The sequence below is a fragment of the Pongo abelii genome, chromosome 6 (assembly GCF_028885655.2).
Source record: "Pongo abelii isolate AG06213 chromosome 6, NHGRI_mPonAbe1-v2.0_pri, whole genome shotgun sequence".
In the NCBI taxonomy this organism is placed as follows: Eukaryota; Metazoa; Chordata; class Mammalia; order Primates; family Hominidae; genus Pongo; species Pongo abelii.
Window position 1 is genome coordinate 139,451,424 of NC_071991.2, and position 20,566 is coordinate 139,471,989.

Genomic DNA, 20,566 nt, shown 5'->3' on the forward strand with positions numbered 1-20,566 from the left:
ACAACTCTTGTCGCCTGCCACACCTTCATGTACATACAGACGAGATATCCCAAAAAACTGGCGATTTCCCAAACGTACCCATGTATTTTACTGCATGTGGGCTTTTGAATTTATCCTTTCCGACATCTTTGCCTGGTGCATTCTTAATGATCCAAACGAAACTTTACATTTCAGCAGCAAGAAATCTTTCCCTAATCTTTCAGCAGAGGAAGCACTGCCACTTCCAAGTTTCTGGTCATTTGTAATGTATATTGTTTTGCTCCTTAGATGATTTTGTCTTTCTTCTTTAACAGTGTTAGCATTTCAATAATAGTTGTATACTCTGTGCCTGAAAATTGTATTATCTGAAGTGTTTAGGGCCATCTAAATCTATTATTAGTTCTTTTTTGCTAAGTTTCCTTTATGTTGACTTATTAGCTTGTGTGCTTGGTGATTTTTTGTTTCATACTGTGATCATCTTAAGCATCTAAATGTGGGTCTCCTTCCTCCAGAGGTGATTTGCCTTCTCCTCTGTTTGCAAGCCAAGAATTGCTTCTAACTGGCATCACGTTAGCTTCCTTCAAGGATCCCGGCTTCATGTGGGAATCAGAGGTGCACACTCTCTACCTTGGATCGCTAGGCTTAGTAGCCCAGTTTTAAGATTGCCACATGGAGTGGGAATTTGCCACGCGGACATTCTAGGTTTTGCTTACTAAGCACCCTTTGAGTTTTAGTTCAGTGTTTTGTTACCCTGTTATTGTTTTGGTCTCTTGAACGTATTCCTTACTTTCTTGCAAATCCAACAACATTTTAACAGGAATCTGTGTTGTAATTTATCTAGGATCAGGTAATATTTTACTGGGTAAGTCTCCAGAAGAATATCCAGTCTACCATATTTCTGGAACTGTGGTTCTGGACTCCTAGAATATCTTAACTTTTGTGTTGTTTTCACGGTCCTCCTTCAGTTTTTAGTGAATGTGCCTAATTTTTCCTATAGATTTAAGGTCATTCAGGTCAGGAGTTGTGATTTATTAATTTTTGTATCTCACTGACTTCCTAGAATGACTGCTACTCAATCCATGAATATTTAATGAAAGCAGATGATTTTGTTGATAATGGAAACTAAGTCTCTCGCATAGTGAAAGGCTGAAATGTGGAAGAATACAATGAAGAATGTGAACCCAGTGATAGACGGAGGAGGAACAGGAAGAGCAGGAAACTGAGAGGTTGCCTAGAGAGTGACAGAGTGAGGAGCGATTCCAAATACAAATTGCTGTCTCTCCCCTTGTTTCTCTACGTCCATCTGCTCTACCATATCTTTGAGTAATGTGTTTCCTATTCTAAATGCTAAAGTAGATCATTAGAATGATTTGATTTTCTTTCAAAACAAACTAATAATAAATAATCAGATACGTTACCATTTAATAGATGGACCTTAGTGTATGTTGTTGCTTTCTGAGTATAAATGGTCCTTAGGCAGGCGAAAACGTGTCTTCCTCACAGCACTGGACAGTTCTGAGGGCATCATTGCTAAAGTGATCTGAGTGAGCCAGTTATTGCCTAAGATTTCTTTCTCTTCTCATACTCTGCATTCTAAGTAGTAGTTGCAGAAGCAGCTTTTATTTGAGCTGTTGCAGTGCCTCTGGTGCTTAAATTCTTGCCTCCAACATAGATGTTATTGTCAATGTTTGGGGTGTTTCTATCTCCTGTGACACTGTTGATATTACAGAAAAATGCGTCTGTCGATTTTGTGTTTGTACCTCAAGAAACAGAACCATCTGCTGCTAGATTCTTTTCCAGTTTGAAATTTGATGGAAATATTCTCAGCTGAGTTGGCAAAATTCTCTGACTCCTGTCTTTGTCTCTTGAATCTTGTTCCCCACAGTCGAAAGAACCCTCTTGGTCTTATCATTGCCCTAGATGAGAACAAAGAAGCAAAAGGAGAACTTTTCTGGGATGATGGGCAAACAAAGGGTGAGCGCTGTTACGATAATGTTGCTGTTTCCAAACCTGCACCTGTGACTTATGGTCCTTCACTCCTGCTGGTCATTCAGCTGTGGGAGAAATCTCAGTAGGCACAGTAGCTAGAGTCACTTAAGTATTTTGTTTCTGGTTGCACCATTCAGGGATAGTGGTAGATGAACTACAGATGAAAGAAAAATACATTTGTATCTCTGATATTTCTCCCATTCACCAGTGATATCTATAATAGGTTTTATTATAGATTTTATTGTCATTGGGTGCTTAGATGAGGTTTCAAGACTGTTCCCTAATTAAATGTTAATGTCTTCCTCCCAAAGTTCTTATGAGCAAATGTTGATGATATAAAAATCATGCCCCTGCCAGTGAGGCAGTGAGAATATAGTGTTGTAGTGTGTACTCATCTAGCCATACATTTTAGCATATTTTTGGGTCCAGTGTACTAACAATTCTTGTGCGTCAAGTTTAGGAAATAGATTCCCTTGAAGCATATGCCTTGGAAGCCCTTGGAAGGGAATGTTTGCAATGTTCTAGTAGGAAAGAGAAGGAAAAACAATATCTTGGTTTGGAAACTCTTGTCCCTCTAATCCAATATGTAGATTAAAAATTATTTATTTATTTAGTTGTAAAATATTTTATTGACAAATAAAGATTGAATATATTTAACGTGGACAATGTGAGGATTTAATATGTGTATGCATAGTATAATGATTACCATAGCTATTTTAATGAACACATCCATCACCACCAGTGCTGCAGACTGGATCCCTAGAGCTTATTCATCTAATAACTGAAAGTTTGTACCCTTGACCATCATCTCCCCGTTTTCTACTCCCGCAGGCTCTAAGAACAACTACCATCATCTCCCCGTTTTCTACTCCCGCAGGCTCTACTTCTAAGAGATGAACTCTTTTAGATTCCACATATATGTGAGACCATGCAGTATTTGACTTTCTGTCTCTGGGTTATTTCCCTTAGTATAATATCCCCCTAAGTCATTCATGCTGTTGCAAATGGCAGAATGTTCTTCTTTTTATGTCTGAAAAATATTCTACTGTATATATGTACCAGAACATCTTTATCTATTCATCCACTGATAGATACTTAGGTTGTTTTCATAACTTGGCTACTGTGAAGAAAGAAATTAAAAAGTTAAATGTAAGGACTAAAATTGTGAAGCTCCTAGAAGAAAACATAGCAGAAAACCTCCTTGATGTAGTCTTGGCAATGACCTTTTCGATATGATACCAAAAGCAAAGGCAAAATGCCAAAAAGTAAACAGGCATGACGACATCCACCTAAAGGCTCCTGCACAGCAAAAGAAACAATCAAGAAGGTGAAAAGGCCAACTACAGAATGGATAAAAATGCTTACAAACCATATATCTCAGAAAAGATTAATATAAAAAAAATAAGGAACTCATGCAACTCAGTAGCAAAAGATCAATTGACCCAATTAAAATGTGGGTGAAGGACTTGAACAGATGTTTTTCCAAGGAAGACATACAAATGGCTAACTGATATGTGAAAAGATACTCAACATCAGTAAATGACAGAAATTGCAAATCAAAAATCACCGTGAGATATCACCTCACATCTGTTAGCATGGAAACCATAAAAAAGATAAGAGATAAGTGCTGGCGAGGGTGTGGAGAAAATGGAATTTTTTAGACTCTTGTTGGGAATATAAATTGTTACAACCTTATGGAAAATAGTGTGGAGGTTCCTCAAAAAATTAAAAACAGAACTTCCATACGATCCCATGAAATCCCACTTCTGGGTGTATATCCAGAGGACATGAAACCAGTATCCTTAAGAGATACAGTCACTCCTCCCATATTCATTACAGCATTATTTGCAACAGCCAAGATATGGAAACATTCTAAGTGTACATGGATGAATGAATACAATGGAATATTATTCTTCCATAAGGAAAAGGAAATACTGTCATTTGTGACATCAGGATGTAGCCGAAAAGGGTGGTGGTGTGAAATCTGTTCTTCTGTGGTGGGCAGGCCAGAATCTGACTTGTCTTTCTCTCACTTTCAGATACTGTGGCCAATAAAGTGTATCTTTTATGTGAGTTTTCTGTCACTCAAGTGAGTAGCATCTTTTTATGAATCTTAGGTGTGGGCTTTGGACTGATCATTAGCACATCTGTGCTTGTGTATGTTGTATATGTGTGATTATATTTGTAACTTTATATGCATTATTGGCTCTAGGTGAGCAGATTTCTATTTATGATTTGATCGATGTTTTCAAAAGGAGGCATGAATATAGCAAGTAGTGTCTCTAAATACAGTTTTTAAATATGTGTGTGTTTTTATGATTGTATGAAATTAGAGGATTATCAAAATAATGTTGTACTTCTTGAGCACACACTAGTAGAGAAAACAGAGAGGCATTCAGGGCAGTTGGGGTATGCAGTCTGGAATGGAATATTTGAGTGACTTGAGAATCTGTGTATTACAGGCATACCTTTATGCATAATTGGACTTAATTATTTTGCAGAACCGCTTGGAGGTGAATATTTCACAATCAACCTACAAGGACCCCAATAATTTAGTATTCAATGAGATTAAAATTCTTGGGACAGAGGAACCTGGAAATGTTACAGTGAAACACAATGGTGTCCCAAGTCAGACTTCTCCTACAGTCACTTATGATTCTAATCTGAAGGTAAAAACCCCATTATTCTCCATAGCACCATGATGTTCCTTCTTGCTAAGTTTGCATGGGTCCCTGAAGGACCAGAGCACCTTTGAGGCCTGTTTTGGGGAAGTGAGAGGGCTAGGGAAAAAAATGAGGTGACCAGAGCTAGAATGAGTTGGGTATTTTTCTTCTTATTCCCTTCTCTGCCTATCAGTGTTCCCATCTCTCTAGCTGGTTTCACTTGCTTTTCCCAAAAATAAAATAATTATTATGAGACACAGGAACAGCAAAGTTGGAAGGTGGGAAATAGCCTTACATTATTAGACTGTGAATTTTGTATGACTAGCATAAATAAGATTTGGTATTTGAAAAAGGCCAGTTTGGATATGAAACTTGTGGTCAGGCTTTGGAGGGTGTTAGGTACCGACTTGATTTAATTCTCAAGCAGTCTCTTATTGATCCTTGAATGACGGCTGTGCTACTGTGTGTGAGCATTGTTGGGAGTGGGAGTGGGGGGTGGGGACTAGTAGAACAGGGAAGTACAAGATGGTTTAGATTGAGAGGAAACTGGGAGAAGGATGATAATCCTTAGAATGTGATTTTATTACTCCAGACGTGTGAGAACTTTAACTTGGGAAGTGCTGTCTAGAGAAGCTTCAAAGATAAGAAAAATATATGGAAAATATTAAATATTTGAATTAATGGGATTCAAAGAAGGTTTCAAATTCGCAGCCTTTATGTTTAGAGAAATAAAGACACTGGGATGTTAGAAGTGGAAAGAAATGTGATTTTATTTCAACCTCTCAATTTTGCTGTTGCCAAAATTGAAATTCAAAGAAATGAATTAGAATTCCCAATTTACCCTGATGTGATTATTATTCATTGTTTGCCTGAATCAAAATATTTCATATACTCCATAAATATGTATACCTACTATATACTCATTAAAATTAAAAATTAAAAAAAGAAATAATTTGTCCAATATACTACAGAAATGCGGGCATGATAACGAGGTCATATGATTCTTATTGCTGTGTTCTTTCTACCACTCCACGCCAATGGGGGATGCTGGTTTGGGGACTGGAGAGCAAGAGGATCAGCTCACTTTGGGATGACACCATGTGTCATGCTGAAGAGGAAGTGCAGAAGACACCCTTCCTGACAAGACACAGAGAGCTAAGAGGAGTGAGGGTAGAAAAGAATCAGGGGTGATCACGACAGGTTTTATTTGACCTAATTGTTTTCATTATGCTATGTACAAGATTCTGCTAGAGTGGAGACGTTTGCCCTGTTGCTGCTAAATAGATTCTCCCACTGTACAGTTCTCTTCTTATAAGCTAAAGTGATATGTTGCTTGGATGGTTGAAAGTCTGGACTGATGTCTATTTGTTTTTCCAAAAAATAAATAATAAAGTCTTAGATCTTGCAAGGCCTTTCTCCCAAAGATGAATTTCCTTGTGATTTCCACATTCCTACAGGTCGCAATTATCACAGACATCAATCTTTTCCTGGGAGAAGCATACACAGTGGAGTGGAGCATAAGGATAAGGGATGAAGAAAAAATAGACTGTTACCCTGATGAGAATGGTGCTTCTGTAGAAAACTGCACTGCCCGTGGCTGTATCTGGGAGGTAACCATGCTGTTGGGGTTCCTGTGCATGAAAATCTCCACACTTAATCTATAGTTTCTTAAGCATAGCAGTGGTACTTACATAACTACTTCAAATCCATAGAAAGGACTTCCTAAGGGACATGATCTGGATGTGACGAGTAGGTGGGGACAAGTGCAAAACTTTTTAAAATGAATATTTTGCTTGGAGACCAGGAATTTAAATTTATGTTATTGCCAAGTGATAAGTGATAGGCTGGTTTTATCGTCATCTAAAATGACTTTCCTAATCCTGTTTAGGTTAGAGAACTTTAAGATCACACGCTGTGCTGATCCATGACTTTGGCCTTACTTTTCAGGCATCCAATTCTTCTGGAGTCCCTTTTTGCTATTTTGTCAACGACCTATACTCTGTCAGTGATGTTCAGTATAATTCCCACGGGGCCACAGCTGACATCTCCTTAAAGTCTTCTGTTTATGCCAGTGCCTTCCCCTCCACGCCCGTGAACCCCCTTCGCCTGGATGTCACTTACCATACGAATGAAATGCTGCAGTTCAAGGTAAACACAGTACATGTATCAGGTAGTGATTAGACCCTTTTCAGTTCCCTTATCTTTTTCTGGTTCAGGTCACAGAACCCTAAAATAAGTTAATCATGCTACACTAGACTAGATTATTATCCAAAGAGCATTGAGAAATCATTGAGGGAACAATGAGACCTGTCCTAATATTCATTTGGAAAAGATTACTGTGGCTACTGTTAGGAAAATGATTGGGAGAGCAAGAGTGAGTATAGAGAGACAAGCTGGGAGTCTCCCAGTTAGGCAGGTCAGGTGAGGGCTTAGGTTTGGACTAGATACTGGAAGGAAGGTGGGAACAGTGCAGCTGTGTGAGATTCAGGAAGTTGGGTTACACGGTCTGGTGCTGGATTGAAAGCAGGCGACAACGGAGAGGGAAGCATCAAGAATGATGACCGTGTTGGTATCTTGCAACTTAATATGGATGGTGCTAACATCAACCGGAATGGGAATACTGAAAAGCTTTGTGCTTGATCAATGTAAGATGATATGTTCAGTTTGGTATACTGAATTTGAGATATGTATAAAATAGCCACCAATGTGCGGTGATTTCATTTCTTTCCAGGATTTAATTGCATTTAAGGACTAGGGAGGGACTAGCTGTTATGTCTGCTTCTCTATTAAACTAATCTTCTCAAGAACGGGAATGTGCCCTTCCCTCTTTGTGCTTCTGAAGTCTAATACAGAGCCTGGCAGATAGTTAGCACTGTAGTGTAATTGACAGAGTAAGTGAAAGTGATCAGGATGTTATGACATTTCCTGAAAATTTCTTTACAATCTGACATCAACCCGAATTCTGAGTTTTTGTACATCCTGTAATGCAGGGATGATGCTGTTGTATGTTTGTATGCTCATCATAGCACTAGCATGTTGTAGGCACCTAATGGGTTTGAAGTGAATGAACTTCCTTGGAGTTCTAGCCTTGACCGTTGCCTCCTCTACCTCTTGACCATACAGTAGGTCTTTCCAAATATTTGCCTCTTTCTGCCCCACTTTAATTCTCTCTGCCTTTGTGGTTGTTATTCTTCACCAGAATGATTTGATCTCCTTTCTTTGTTTGGTTAATGACTACCAAGCCTTTAATACTCTACACCATATTTCTCCTGGGAGACCATCTCAGTCTCCCAGAAGCAATGTTAGGCATTTCCTTCTCTAGAATCTCATAGCACTTCTACATAGCTCTCCCTTAGCACACATCACCCAGGTGCTGTGAGCTCATCTCTTTCACTTCTCATTTGCATGTGAATTTTGTAAAACCATAACACTGCCTTATTCAGCTCACATCCCTAGTGTCTTGTGCAGTGTCAGGCAGGGATGTAGTAGGTACTCATGAATCAGTTTAGTACCACTTTCAGCAAGCACATTCTGTAATCAAATAGATTTCATTTTGGAGAGATAGGTTTTTTTTCAATTCAGAAAAGTCTTAAGGTATTTATATATACTCACATACCCACAGAAAATAACAAGTAACATATTCATAAATACCACTCTGATTGCAGAATGATTGTCCATGTTAGCACCAATGTCCCATTGAGTATATTAATGTATTAGAGGCCTTAATACTGAGAAATGATAGAAAAAAAGTTAAATCTGACATTGTTATTTTATATATTAGTTAAATCTCAGATATCATAAACTTAAAGAAGACAGAAACATAGCATCTGAACTTTTGTCCAAAAGTAAAAAATGTTCTGCTAAGGGTATAGGTTTGAAGAGCACTATTCTTGCTTAAAATCGATTTCCTCTGGCCTAGATTTATGATCCCAACAACAATCGGTATGAAGTTCCAGTCCCTCTGAACATACCCAGGGTGCCATCCAGCACCCCTGAGGGTCAACTCTATGATGTCCTCATTAAGAAGAATCCATTTGGGATTGAAATACGCCGGAAGAGTACAGGCACTATAATGTGAGTGGCTTCTAGTGTGACTTAGAATTTGATGGCTACCCGTGCCTTCCTGCCAGTTCCATTGTCCTTGGATGTATCTTGGTTCAAAACATCACATTGTCCACTTCCAGATGCATAGATGAGTTGTTTCCTTCAGACCTGTTCTTACAGGGAATCCTTAGCATTCTGGAAATAATTACTGAGGGAGTTGAGCATGCCTGAGGATTCATCTAACAAATATTTATGGGGTGATTTCTCTGGATTAGGTGCTGCTCCTTATAGGCAGCTGAGGTTTCTCTTCTCATGACAACAAATAATAAGTAAATATCACTTTGAGTGCTATGTAGAAAAGGCACTGAGGGGTGCAAGGGTGGAAGGCGGTGCTGGTGTGGAGTGGTCCCAGCTGTGATGGTGAGGAGTGCTTGGATTTGTATTGTAGAGGACCACTGAAAGGAGGCAGTGAGAGTGGGAAACAGATGAATGAAGAAGAACTGCTGGGCTTTTAGCGAGGATATCTATGATATTTTAATCAAATTGAGTTTCTGTTTTGTTTGGGAGATGAACAGGTTCTGGGTAGGAATCAAGCATTCTGTTGTCCTTGAAAAGTCAGCTGCTGGAAGCAAAGAGAAAAGCCCATTTTCTGTTTCAAATCTGCCTTTTTGTGTTTCAGTTGGGACTCTCAGCTCCTTGGCTTCACCTTCAATGACATGTTTATCCGCATCTCCACCCGCCTTCCCTCCAAGTACCTCTACGGCTTTGGGGAAACTGAGCATACGTCCTATAGGAGAGACTTGGAGTGGCACACTTGGGGGATGTTCTCCCGAGACCAGCCCCCAGGGGTAAGGACAGAGCATTTGGGATCTGTGTCTCTGCTTCTCTCCACCCACATTGCTCAGGCTTTGGGCTTCATCTTCCCAAACTCCAGCTGGACATCTCATTCTGCTTTTAGGCGAGTGGGCCAATTCTTAGGCTCTTTGTTTCATGTGTTTGATTGATTTCATGGAGAAAACTACAGCCATGTTAGCAAGCACATTTTTGTTGAGTTTCTTTCTCAGGCATAATTTCTCTTAAACTCCTACTCCTTCTCCCCATGACTCTCCAGTACAAGAAGAATTCCTATGGTGTCCACCCCTACTACATGGGGCTGGAGGAGGATGGCAGTGCCCATGGAGTGCTCCTGCTGAACAGCAATGCCATGGGTAAGGCCATCCAGCGCCTCCCTTATTTTGGGGGGTACCAATCATGCTTGAGTCATTTTAGAATGTGTTCAGCGTAACTGTTCCTTGAATTCAAAATTTTCATTTAACAGGCATTGCTGTTTATTTTTGTGTGTGTGTTTAGCCTTTCTGTTTATTTCAGTCTAGTATCATGTGATAACAGGATTTAACCCAACTCTCATCTTGGTAAAAATCACATAAGAAGTCATATTAAAACCACATGGGTCCCAAATATCTTGGAAGTCAGCTCGTGGGAGCCAGTTATATAATTTGAATTAGGGTAAAACTATGGGTTAGAGAAGTTAGTCTGGAGGTATGAGGGTGTATGGTATGTTGAAAAATTACCTATCGGGTACTATGTTTGCTATCTGGGGGACAGGATTCATACCCCAAACCTCAGCATCATGCAATATTCCCATGTAACAAACATGAACGTGTACCTCCTTATCTAAGATAAAAGTTGAAATGTAAAAATAATTTCAAGAGTAGAATGACAAAATATAGTAAAGTACACCCAAAGGAAACAAACCCAGGAATGGGACCTGTAGACTTCCACTGAACTTCTTTAGTTCTGTGTGAGTATGATAGAAAATGCCTGCTCTTACCACTCTATGATAGGGAGGGTGCAGGAAGATGGAGAATGTGTAGATGTCAGGGGTGATTCGTGACGTGGAAGGTTTCCATCTGGCTTGGCGTTTCTCTTCATTTTCAGATGTGACGTTCCAGCCCCTGCCTGCCTTGACATACCGCACCACAGGGGGAGTTCTGGACTTTTATGTGTTCTTGGGGCCGACTCCAGAGCTTGTGACCCAGCAGTACACTGAGGTAGGGGGAAGTCCAATTGTTTATCAAGTACTTATACAGCACATTCTGGGTGCCAGAGCCCACATCCATTAGTATAACTCTCAGATGATAACTGGAAATATTGGTCTTACTTGGAGAGAGATTATAGAATAAGGAAAAATAAATACATTCTAATCACATTAAATTTATAGCCTCAGTAAGCATTGCAGAGTAGCAGAAGTTATAGTGGTACTAGTGGTGGTGATGGTAGTGATAGTAGTGTGATGGTGGTGGTATTTGTGGTTATGGTGGTGGTGATGGTGATGGTGGTAGCGGGTGACGGTGGTGATAGTGATGTGGGAATGGTGATAATGATGGTGGTGGTAGTGGTGTTGGTGATGGTGATGATAGTGGTGGGGGTGGTGGTGATGGGTGTCTTGGTGATGCTGGTAATGGTGATGATGGTGGTGATGGTTGGTGTTCGACGGTGATGGTGGTGGTGGATGTGGTGGTGGTGGTGGTGACAGTGGGGTGGTAGGAGTGTGATGATGGTAGTATTTATGATAATACTGATGATGGTGGGTGTGGTTTTGGTGTTTGTGGTAGTGCTGGTGATGATGATGGTGGTGGTGGTGGTGGTGCTGACAGTGGGATGGTGTGAGGAGTGTGATGTTGGTGATAGTGGTTGTGATGATAGTGGTGATGGTGGGGATGGTGGTGGGGGCGGTAGTGAGGTGGTGGTGATGGTAGTGAAGGATAATGATGATGGTAATGATGGTGCTGGAGGACATGATGGTGGTAGTGGTGGTGATGGTGAAAATAGTGATGGTGCTGGTGACCATGTTGATTTTGGCAGCAGCAAACACTTATGTACTACCTACTGCACATCACTGATTTATTGCTTGCTGCATGGTAGAGCACTTCGCACCTAATAACTCATTCAGTCCTCACAAAAGGACTATGAGGCAGATGCTATTATTATACCCTTATTTACAGATGAAGAAACTGAAGCACTAAGAGGTTACCTAATTTTTGCCTAAGGTCACACAACTAGCAGGACTGGAGCCTGTATGCTAAGCCAGGCATTAGCATCTTAACCAGTTGCCTCTGAATCTGGGCATCTTAACCATTACCTACAGTGTCTCTAGGAATGGAGTAAAATCAGCTTTTCCAGGATTTTTAAGAAGGAGCTCAAGTCTAGCAGAAAGCTTTCTCCAAGTATCCTAGTGGATCTATATCCTGTCAGTTTTGATGTGGAATTCAATTAGTTAGTTGTCTAGCTTGGGGCATGAAAAAATATTCTTGTTACTTGATGTAAAACTTCAATCTGGTGTCTCTGTTCTGAGGACTAATATTTTCTGTCTATTTTCTAGTTGATTGGCCGGCCTGTGATGGTACCTTACTGGTCTTTGGGGTTCCAGCTGTGTCGCTATGGCTACCAGAACGACTCTGAGATCGCCAGCTTGTATGATGAGATGGTGGCTGCCCAGATCCCTTATGTACGTTCTCAGTCATGGCTCTGGAGTTTCATAACTAAGCCAGGTGCCTCTGTGTCTGGGTTCTTTTGTCTAATGTTTGTGGGACTCTATAGAGACATAATGTTCTTTTTCAGACAGTATCACAGTTAGCCTCACCCCAGCACAGTAACAGAGGTAAGGGCCCTTGTTTCCATCTTCTAGAGATGATAGCTCAAGACTCACTGTGATTTCCCAGAGTGGGAGATAAGCTGGCTCCAGGGCTCCTTCTGCTATCTCATGCTTCCTTCCATTTCTTTCACATGACTTCAAAACATTTAGTCAAAACGTCCTTGTTTCCATAAGAATAAATAATATCCACAGTTCTTTTACTTAATTCCTGAAAAAAACTAACCCCAAACAGTCAGACCATTGTATATGTGGATACGACCTCAGTTCCTGCAGCCCTGGTGCTATAGCACAGTGTCCCATCGGCTCCGAGCTAATCACTGATGGAATACACGGATCCTGGAATGGGTTCCAGAGGACATACATAAAGAAATAAACCTTATCCTTCACTGGAGGATGAGAGGGGATCCAGTCATCAGAGAACTGATCCAATGTACCATCGCAAATCTAATTTTATTCTACATTTCTCTTGTTTTACAATAGCTCCATTAGTGGAACATAGTGTTTCCATTAGTGGATAGTGAAATGCAATATTTCATTCTCCAGAAGAGTGTTGTGTCTGATTTCCCTCAAGATTGGGTATTCCAAGCAACTATATATTGTTGCTTTGTTTTGATTTGTTTTGCAGTAGATTTACCATCCACATTGTATTAGCCCTGGGTAGTTAACAGTATTTTTTCTAAGCATGAACCAGTGATACCAGGGGCAGCCTCTTGGGGGAGGTCATCACACTCACTCCTGATAGTGGCAGTTTACAAAGCACTGTCCAATCCAGTGTTCTTATTTATCCTCAGAATAGCCATGTTAGAGAGGTATTCTCATCCTATTTTGTGCTGACGTAAGGTTTTTTTCTATTTGATCACTGAACATTTTAAAAATTAAGTGAATTTCCCAGCACCTGTACCTAACAAATGTCAGAGCTGGGATTTAAAAGCATCAACAAGAATCTGTCTGGAATTCCACCATGGGTGGTGGAAGGTTGTTCTCCTGTAAAGCTTGGGTGTGTATAGCCGCAGCCACTCAGCTCCCCGTGTCCTCCCGCAGGACGTGCAGTACTCAGACATCGACTACATGGAGCGGCAGCTGGACTTCACCCTCAGCCCCAAGTTTGCTGGTTTTCCAGCTCTGATCAATCGCATGAAGGCTGATGGGATGCGGGTCATCCTCATTCTGGTTAGTCCTGATGTGAATGTGTGCGGTCTGCTTGGGAGCAGGTATGGGCTTTGTTGGAGAAAGTGTTATACTTTATTTCCATGTTGCAAGTAGATAAATTGAAGTGCACTAAGAAATGTGTATTTCCCGGGACTCACAGAAACTCTACCGTTCAGGTAGAAGCCAGCGAGTTCACCCTGGAGGAGTTCTCCTTTATTCTGTTTCTCCTCATTCTGTAGCTTTGGTTTTCCCAACTGACTTATGCTTTGATTTCAGGATCCAGCCATTTCTGGCAATGAGACACAGCCCTATCCTGCCTTCACTCGGGGCATGGAGGATGACGTCTTCATCAAATACCCAAATGATGGAGACATTGTCTGGGGAAAGGTATAATCCTAAGCGATGATCCACTAGTCCCTAGCCTGAGGGTGGGTCACTGTTAGTGGGTCACATGCCTGTGTATGTTGTTTTTGGCCTTTTCTATTTGAGCTCTGAGGTCAGAAGCTCTCCTTTTCTCCATCAATATTTGTTGATACAATTAACGATGTTTAAAATAATGTAATGTGTTATGGAATTCAGTTTTCTTTTACATCAATCCTACATGATAATCAAGGTATTGTTGCTTCTAGGAGCATGGTTTATATAATAATTTCTTAGGAAATACTATGTAAGGGAAATTGTCTAGTGCATTGCTATTGACCGTGTTCCTCTCCATAGGTCTGGCCTGATTTTCCTGATGTTTTTGTGAATGGGTCTCTAGACTGGGACAGTCAACTGGAGGTAAAAGAGTCTTTTTAAATTTGGGTGGAGTCAGGGTTTGTAGGCAGGGGCAGCCGATCCTGCGATTGTGGAGATGCCTGTATTGTGGACATGGGCTTGGCAAGGAGAAATACTTAGGAGCTGTGTCTTGGATGTCAGTCTGTGCCCATTACTTTATATGTAGTAATACTTTACTGGCCACTGGGATGTAGATATGTATTATTATCTTTGAGATTTAAAACCAGGAGCTTAAATTATTTGTCCACAGTTTTAGGTGACAGAGTGTTGATTTCAATTCCAAAGCTGTCAGACTCCAGAGGCCTAGGAAATTTCCATTGAGTGATACCTCCTAGAAGTGGTATCTTTTCTCTGAACTCCAAGAAGTGGTATCTTTTCTCTGAAACAGTTTTCAAACATGGAAAAGGCCTGTTTTCTAGGATATCTGCCAGGAATTGAAGGGACAAAGAAGCTGGCTTGTGCAGTCAGCAGTATGGTATATGTTGCAGATTCTACACACTCTGTCAGGATCCAGTATTAATCAGACAAATATCTATGTTGTGGGAACAAATCCTAGCAGTTGTAAATTCTGTTAGCAGCCACTCAGAAGCCCGGGGCGAAGACCTCTTTTGGGAGTTCTTTCTACGTAATGTAAGATCGTAGCCCATGGACAGAGGTGCAGGAGAAACATTCCAGTCACCAGGAATGTGACTGGCAAGAGTTAGGCCAAAAATTCATGCCTTATCCAGATAATTTGGTTTTCAGGGCAAATGGTGAGTCCTAGAGGGAAAGACATATATTAGATAGAACCACAAAATCTGGAGCCTGAGGCTGGTACCTGGGACAGCTCCAAGAGAGTAGGGAGAACAGAAGGTACTGCAAGCCTGTGATGTGTACTTCTTTGTTGTCAGTCTCTGACCTCCTGGATCCCAGAGCCAGTTGGCAGCAGTAGCACTCTCGATTTAAAATGAGACGCACTTGGGATGAGGCTGCTTGGCTATTGCACTGCATGTCTTTATTTTCTGTCAGTAAATTCAGTAAAACAAAACAAACAAAAGAGAAGCTGGGGCTAGTTTTGAAGATTGGCAAGAAAGAGTCAGACTCAGTTCAAGGCTGTTTTCCTTTTGTCTATTACTGAACAAGTATCTATCTATCTATCTATCTATCTATCTATCTATCTATCATCTATCTATCCTCTATCTCTATCTATCTATAAATCATCTCTATCTTTGTATATGTGTGTTTGTATGTATCTATTATCTATCTGTTTATCTACTATCTTTCTGTATATCTATCTCTCATCTGTCTGTCTGATCTACCATCTTTCTCTCTATCTATCTATCCATCCACCCACTCTATCTAATCTATCTATCTATCTATCTATCTATCTATCTATACATCCACTCTATGTATTTACTCTATCTACCTACCTATTATCTATCTAACATCTTTTTGTATCCCTCTCTATTATCTATCTATCCATCTATCATCTATCTAACTCTATTTATCAATTCATCCCCTCACCCAGTCTATCTTATCTATCTCTCCATCTATCCACTCTATTATCTATGTATCTATGTATCTATCTATCTATCTATCTATCTATCATCTATATATCTATCTATCTATCTATCTATCTATCTATCCATTCACTCTATTTATCTATTTACTCTATTTACCTACCTATTATTTATCTATCAATATATCTAACATCTTTCTGTATCCCTCGCTGTTATCTATCCATCTATCATCTATCTGTATCTATCAATTCATCCCCTCACCCTATCTATCCATCTATACACTCTATCATCTATCTATCTATCTATCTATCTGTCTATCATATCTATCCATCTACCTACTCTATCCACTCTATCTATCTACCAACCTACCTACTTACCTATCATCTATCAGATAAGTATTCAAAGGAGAAGACATAGCTTCCTGTCATTTCATCACTTCTCACAGAAAATCACTTGAAGATTAGTGGTCCAAGCAGTCCACCTGGACACAGGAACCTGCCCAGTCAGAGAAGTGCTAGGTCATGGGCTTCCTGACTTTTATCCAGTGGTCAGTGACTACATTATGAGCCCCACAGTTCATCAGCCAGTAGGGGCAACACTGCCATCTTGAGGCCATTTGGAAATCTGAGGGCAGTGTTGGTTATCACAGGGACACCAAGTGGCATTTAATGGGCAGTGGGCAGGGACGTGGATAGCTCTGATTGCAGGGCATTCTCCACAAACTATCTTACGCTTCAAATGCCAGTTGGGTCTCTGATAAGAAACACTCATTAGGGGGTCTACATAATCTTTTAGGAAGCTCATAAGAGATTCTTGGTAGATAGAATAATTATAACTATTTGGTTGGAGCACAGGTAATTTTTGCCATTACTTTTAATCCCAAAAGTACAATTACCTTTGCAGCAGCCTAATATTTATATTATTAATAGTAAGACCCATTTGACGAGGCTGGTGAGGATGAAGCCACTGATGTCCAGGCCTGGCTTCGCTAAGCATAAAACAGCCAAGAAGCCTGTGCAAAGCAGATTTCTGAGTCCAAAGCTCCAGCGATTTAATTCAATAAGTCTGTGGTGGGATCTAGGAATTGCGTTTTGTAGCATGCAATGTGCTACAGAAAGAGTGCTAGGTGATCCTGAGGCCCAGTGTGTGGGTGGGTACATCACTGTTTGAAGAGTGGAGAAAGTGAAGGCAGAAGCCACAAGGCAAGAGTTGAATATGGACAGGCAAAGCCAGCACCTTGGAGAATGGCAGAACATTTTTATGAAGTTGGAAGGGGTCATCCGAGCAGTACTTAGGGAAGTTCCTACCTCATGGCTGGCCAGGTTCCCCACGTGAACCCCATATGGGATACAATTCTGACTCAGCTGTGGCTGATAATCTCTTTATTCGAATTCTCCAACCCCCACCCATCCCATTGTTTCCAACCCTGCCTGATCTGGAACTCTCTGTTTCTGGTGAAAGGTTCTCTTTGTCGGGTTTCCTGGTTTCTACCTCCATTTCCTAACAAAAGGCATCACTGGCATGGCCACTTCTCTCAAGATTCTCCGTGATGTCACCCACTGTCTTCTCACATCCTTGACAGCCAGACCCATGTAGGCTGATCTGTTTCTGTTTTCTTATGTTCCTTTTTTTGCCCTTTCTGTGGACATCTGGGTTCCTACCTGCCTTTTATCTGTGGTATATAAGAACTGGAGCTCCCCTAGACCGAGTCCTCTTTCTGTTGCCTCCCCCATCCTCCTCACCAGCCTTCTTTAGCTCTTTAACTCTTACAATGGTGTGATTAGCATAGCGGAGGCTATTTACTGAGACATACGAAGGACCATAATGTTCCATAACAAACAACATGAGTATATTAAAATGTATGGACATTTATTTGCTGCTTCTAAGTTGTGTGAACCCACTATTAAACACTGAGTATTTATTTTATGCCAGGTTCTTAGCTGAGCATTGTGGGCAATACAAATATCACTCAGAAGAATATAAAACAAACTTCTTACTCTCAAAAATCTACAATGTAGTTAAAAAGTTGTATCTTGAATCTATCTTTCAGGTTAAAGTGAAAACACTCCTTTTATTGTTTGACTGGAGGTGGAAAATAAGGGGAAGGGGAAGTTGATGCATCCTCTTTAAGTCCTCTCAGTTTATGTTCCACACAGCTGTAGTTGTCATGTGATTCTGAAACTGTAGGAAACACTGGGGCATACTGGCCTAATAACCTGAAATGTAATCTTATTCCTTCCTCCCCTCTCGCAGTGGGAATGACATAGGAGGGAGTCCCTGGGTGTTTCTTCCTAACCTGTTACCATGCATCTCATGTCGGCAGTCTCTCCCTGGCTTTGTCTTTGAGGAGTGCTTAGGAAATGGCAGGACTGACGTTGAGGGTTGGGCATCGAGTGCATGAGGTCGTGAGTTGTGGGCGTTGATTGTCATCATCCGTGTCAATATGAAGAGAACAGTTTTTGGATGTTTTCCAAATGCTGAGAAGGTGTGGAAATTGCACTAATTTCTCCTCTCATTCTACATTTCCCTAATAAGTTAATAACATTATTTAGGCCCTGTTCAGGCCGTCTGTCACCATGCAGTTCAAGTGTTTGTGTGAGTTGCATTCTCAGTAAGTGCCTGTTTGCTGTCTTATATATTTGTGTGGGACAAAGAAATTATATTTCTTTTTTATAGCTATATCGAGCTTATGTGGCCTTCCCAGACTTTTTCCGTAATTCAACTACCAAGTGGTGGAAGAGGGAAATAGAAGAACTATACAACAATCCCCAGAATCCAGAGAGGAGCTTGAAGTTTGATGGCATGTGGATTGTAAGTGTGTCTGTGTCTGTATACCTGTGGCACTTGTCTATCTTTGTGTGCCTAAGTATATGTACCACTGACCTTCAGTCAAGAGGATAGTCATTGTCCAAGGAAGACTTTGGACATATCAGACAGTTCCTCCTCTCAGGAGTGGAACAGCCCTGATAGCCCTCAGAACTTGTACCAGACCTGATGCTCCTACTGTAAAACCTCTGAGGCGGGACCAGGCGTGGTGGCTCACACCTGTAATCCCAGCACTTTGGGAGGCTGAGGTGGGCAGATCACCTGAGGTTGGGAGTTTGAGACCAGCCTGACCAACATGGAGAAACCCCATCTCTACTAAAAACACAAAATTATTCGGGCGTTGTGGCGCATGCCTATAATCCCAGCTAATCGGAAGGCTGAGGCAGGACTGGCTTGAACATAGGAGGCAGAGGTTGCGGTGAGCCGAGTTCACACCATTGCACTCCAGCCTGGGAAACAAGCGTAACTTCGTCTCAAAAAATGAAAAACAAACAAAAACCAGGGTGGCAATTTACTAGGAATTTCTTGGAAATTTGATTGCCTCACAGCCACCCTGAAAGAGATTTATTTTTTAACCCTCTAGCCAGTTGTTCTGCAGGAGTGAATTAATCTTTCTAGCCAGTTCTCACTAGGATTTGATGAAGCTCCCAGGGCTGGCATCTACAGGGATTACTGGATGTTGAACAATTTATTCACTGCTTCCTTGGCTAAGAATTGGCAGGACGTAATTATCTTAAAAAGTGAGGTGTGTCTGTGTTTGGCATTTCTAGGATATGAATGAACCATCAAGCTTCGTGAATGGGGCAGTTTCTCCAGGCTGCAGGGACGCCTCTCTGAACCACCCTCCCTACATGCCACGTAAGAAGTCTTGGCCTCCTTGACTGCCAGAGCTACGACTGGAAGGATTACACTGGAGGAGCCCGAGGCCAGGGGCGCTCCCGCACAGCTCAGGGCACATCCTCATGGCTGCTGTGGTTTACTGGGGACCAGAGACAAAAGCTCTGCAGTTGCTTTACCCAGCCGGGCATGTGCAAGTGACTAGACTCATTGAGCAAATTTCTTGAAATTTGTCTGGAAAGCACTTAGCGGAGCTCATGGCACAAAGGGTTCTCACAGCTGGGTTTCTTCATTTTTGGGCTTGTGTGAATTCCATCACAGGAATTTCTTGTGCCATCAATGGGTGGAAATTACTGGCTTCCCCTTATCATGGAGCTGATGGAATTTGGAGTTATACTTGGATTTATATCTTAGCTCCGGAAATTGTCCTCTCTAGGATTTTTGTGACTTTTCACAGATTATGCAATATTTCCAAATCTTGGTTTGCTAAATTGTAAAAGAGAGATAATGAGATCTTCTTCATAGAATTATGGATATAATTGGCAAGTCAAAAGCCTAAATCAGAGCCTGTCATGTAGTGTTTGACAGCTGTACATTCTTCCTGACACCTCTGCTTTCTTCAGTGAACTTGATGTTGGAAACACTGCAGGCACCATTGCAGCTCAGAGCTAGGGGCGCTGTGCTCATGTCGCTGAGATAATGCTCATGTCTCTGGGGAGATGGAGAGCGACACAGGCAGGGTGAAGTTAGTGTTAAGATCCAGGGCCCAATACCTTGAAGAGAGGTCAGGGAGAAACAGAATCAGGGCTGGATTTCACCTCACCAGTTCTTCCTCCTCAGATTTGGAGTCCAGGGAGAGGGGCCTGAGCAGCAAGACCCTGTGCATGGAGAGTGAGCAGATCCTCCCAGACGGCTCCCCGGTGCAGCACTACAACGTGCACAACCTGTACGGGTGGTCTCAGACCAGACCCACATACGAGTGAGTCTCTGTCTCCCTTCTCCAGCTGTCACAACAACCTGTAGGGACTGCCAGTGACTGACATAGCTACCCTAGTTTTCCTTTCATTCCCCGTTCTAAGGATTAAGAAGATTCTCATAACTGTGTAATGATTCTTAATTATTAAACAAATGCTCATTGACATGGAGCC

The 20,566-nt window shown here is 41.3% G+C and overlaps 1 protein-coding gene across 7 annotated transcripts in view; it reads left to right on the forward strand.

Moving 5' to 3' along the window:
- MGAM (maltase-glucoamylase) overlaps positions 1–20,566 on the forward strand; it is a 185,486-nt gene that overhangs the window by 123,291 nt on the left and 41,629 nt on the right. For all 7 annotated transcript variants that reach the window (XM_054559911.2, XM_054559916.2, XM_054559912.2 and 4 more), the window contains 16 exons: positions 1,865–1,953; positions 4,008–4,057; positions 4,470–4,637; positions 6,089–6,241; positions 6,579–6,779; positions 8,551–8,705; positions 9,355–9,523; positions 9,787–9,883; positions 10,614–10,726; positions 12,058–12,183; positions 13,372–13,500; positions 13,756–13,866; positions 14,197–14,259; positions 18,432–18,566; positions 19,352–19,439; positions 20,259–20,397. In XM_054559911.2, coding sequence (XP_054415886.1) covers positions 1,865–1,953; positions 4,008–4,057; positions 4,470–4,637; positions 6,089–6,241; positions 6,579–6,779; positions 8,551–8,705; positions 9,355–9,523; positions 9,787–9,883; positions 10,614–10,726; positions 12,058–12,183; positions 13,372–13,500; positions 13,756–13,866; positions 14,197–14,259; positions 18,432–18,566; positions 19,352–19,439; positions 20,259–20,397 — 1,986 coding nt within the window. The remainder of the gene's footprint in view (positions 1–1,864; positions 1,954–4,007; positions 4,058–4,469; positions 4,638–6,088; positions 6,242–6,578; positions 6,780–8,550; positions 8,706–9,354; positions 9,524–9,786; positions 9,884–10,613; positions 10,727–12,057; positions 12,184–13,371; positions 13,501–13,755; positions 13,867–14,196; positions 14,260–18,431; positions 18,567–19,351; positions 19,440–20,258; positions 20,398–20,566) is intronic.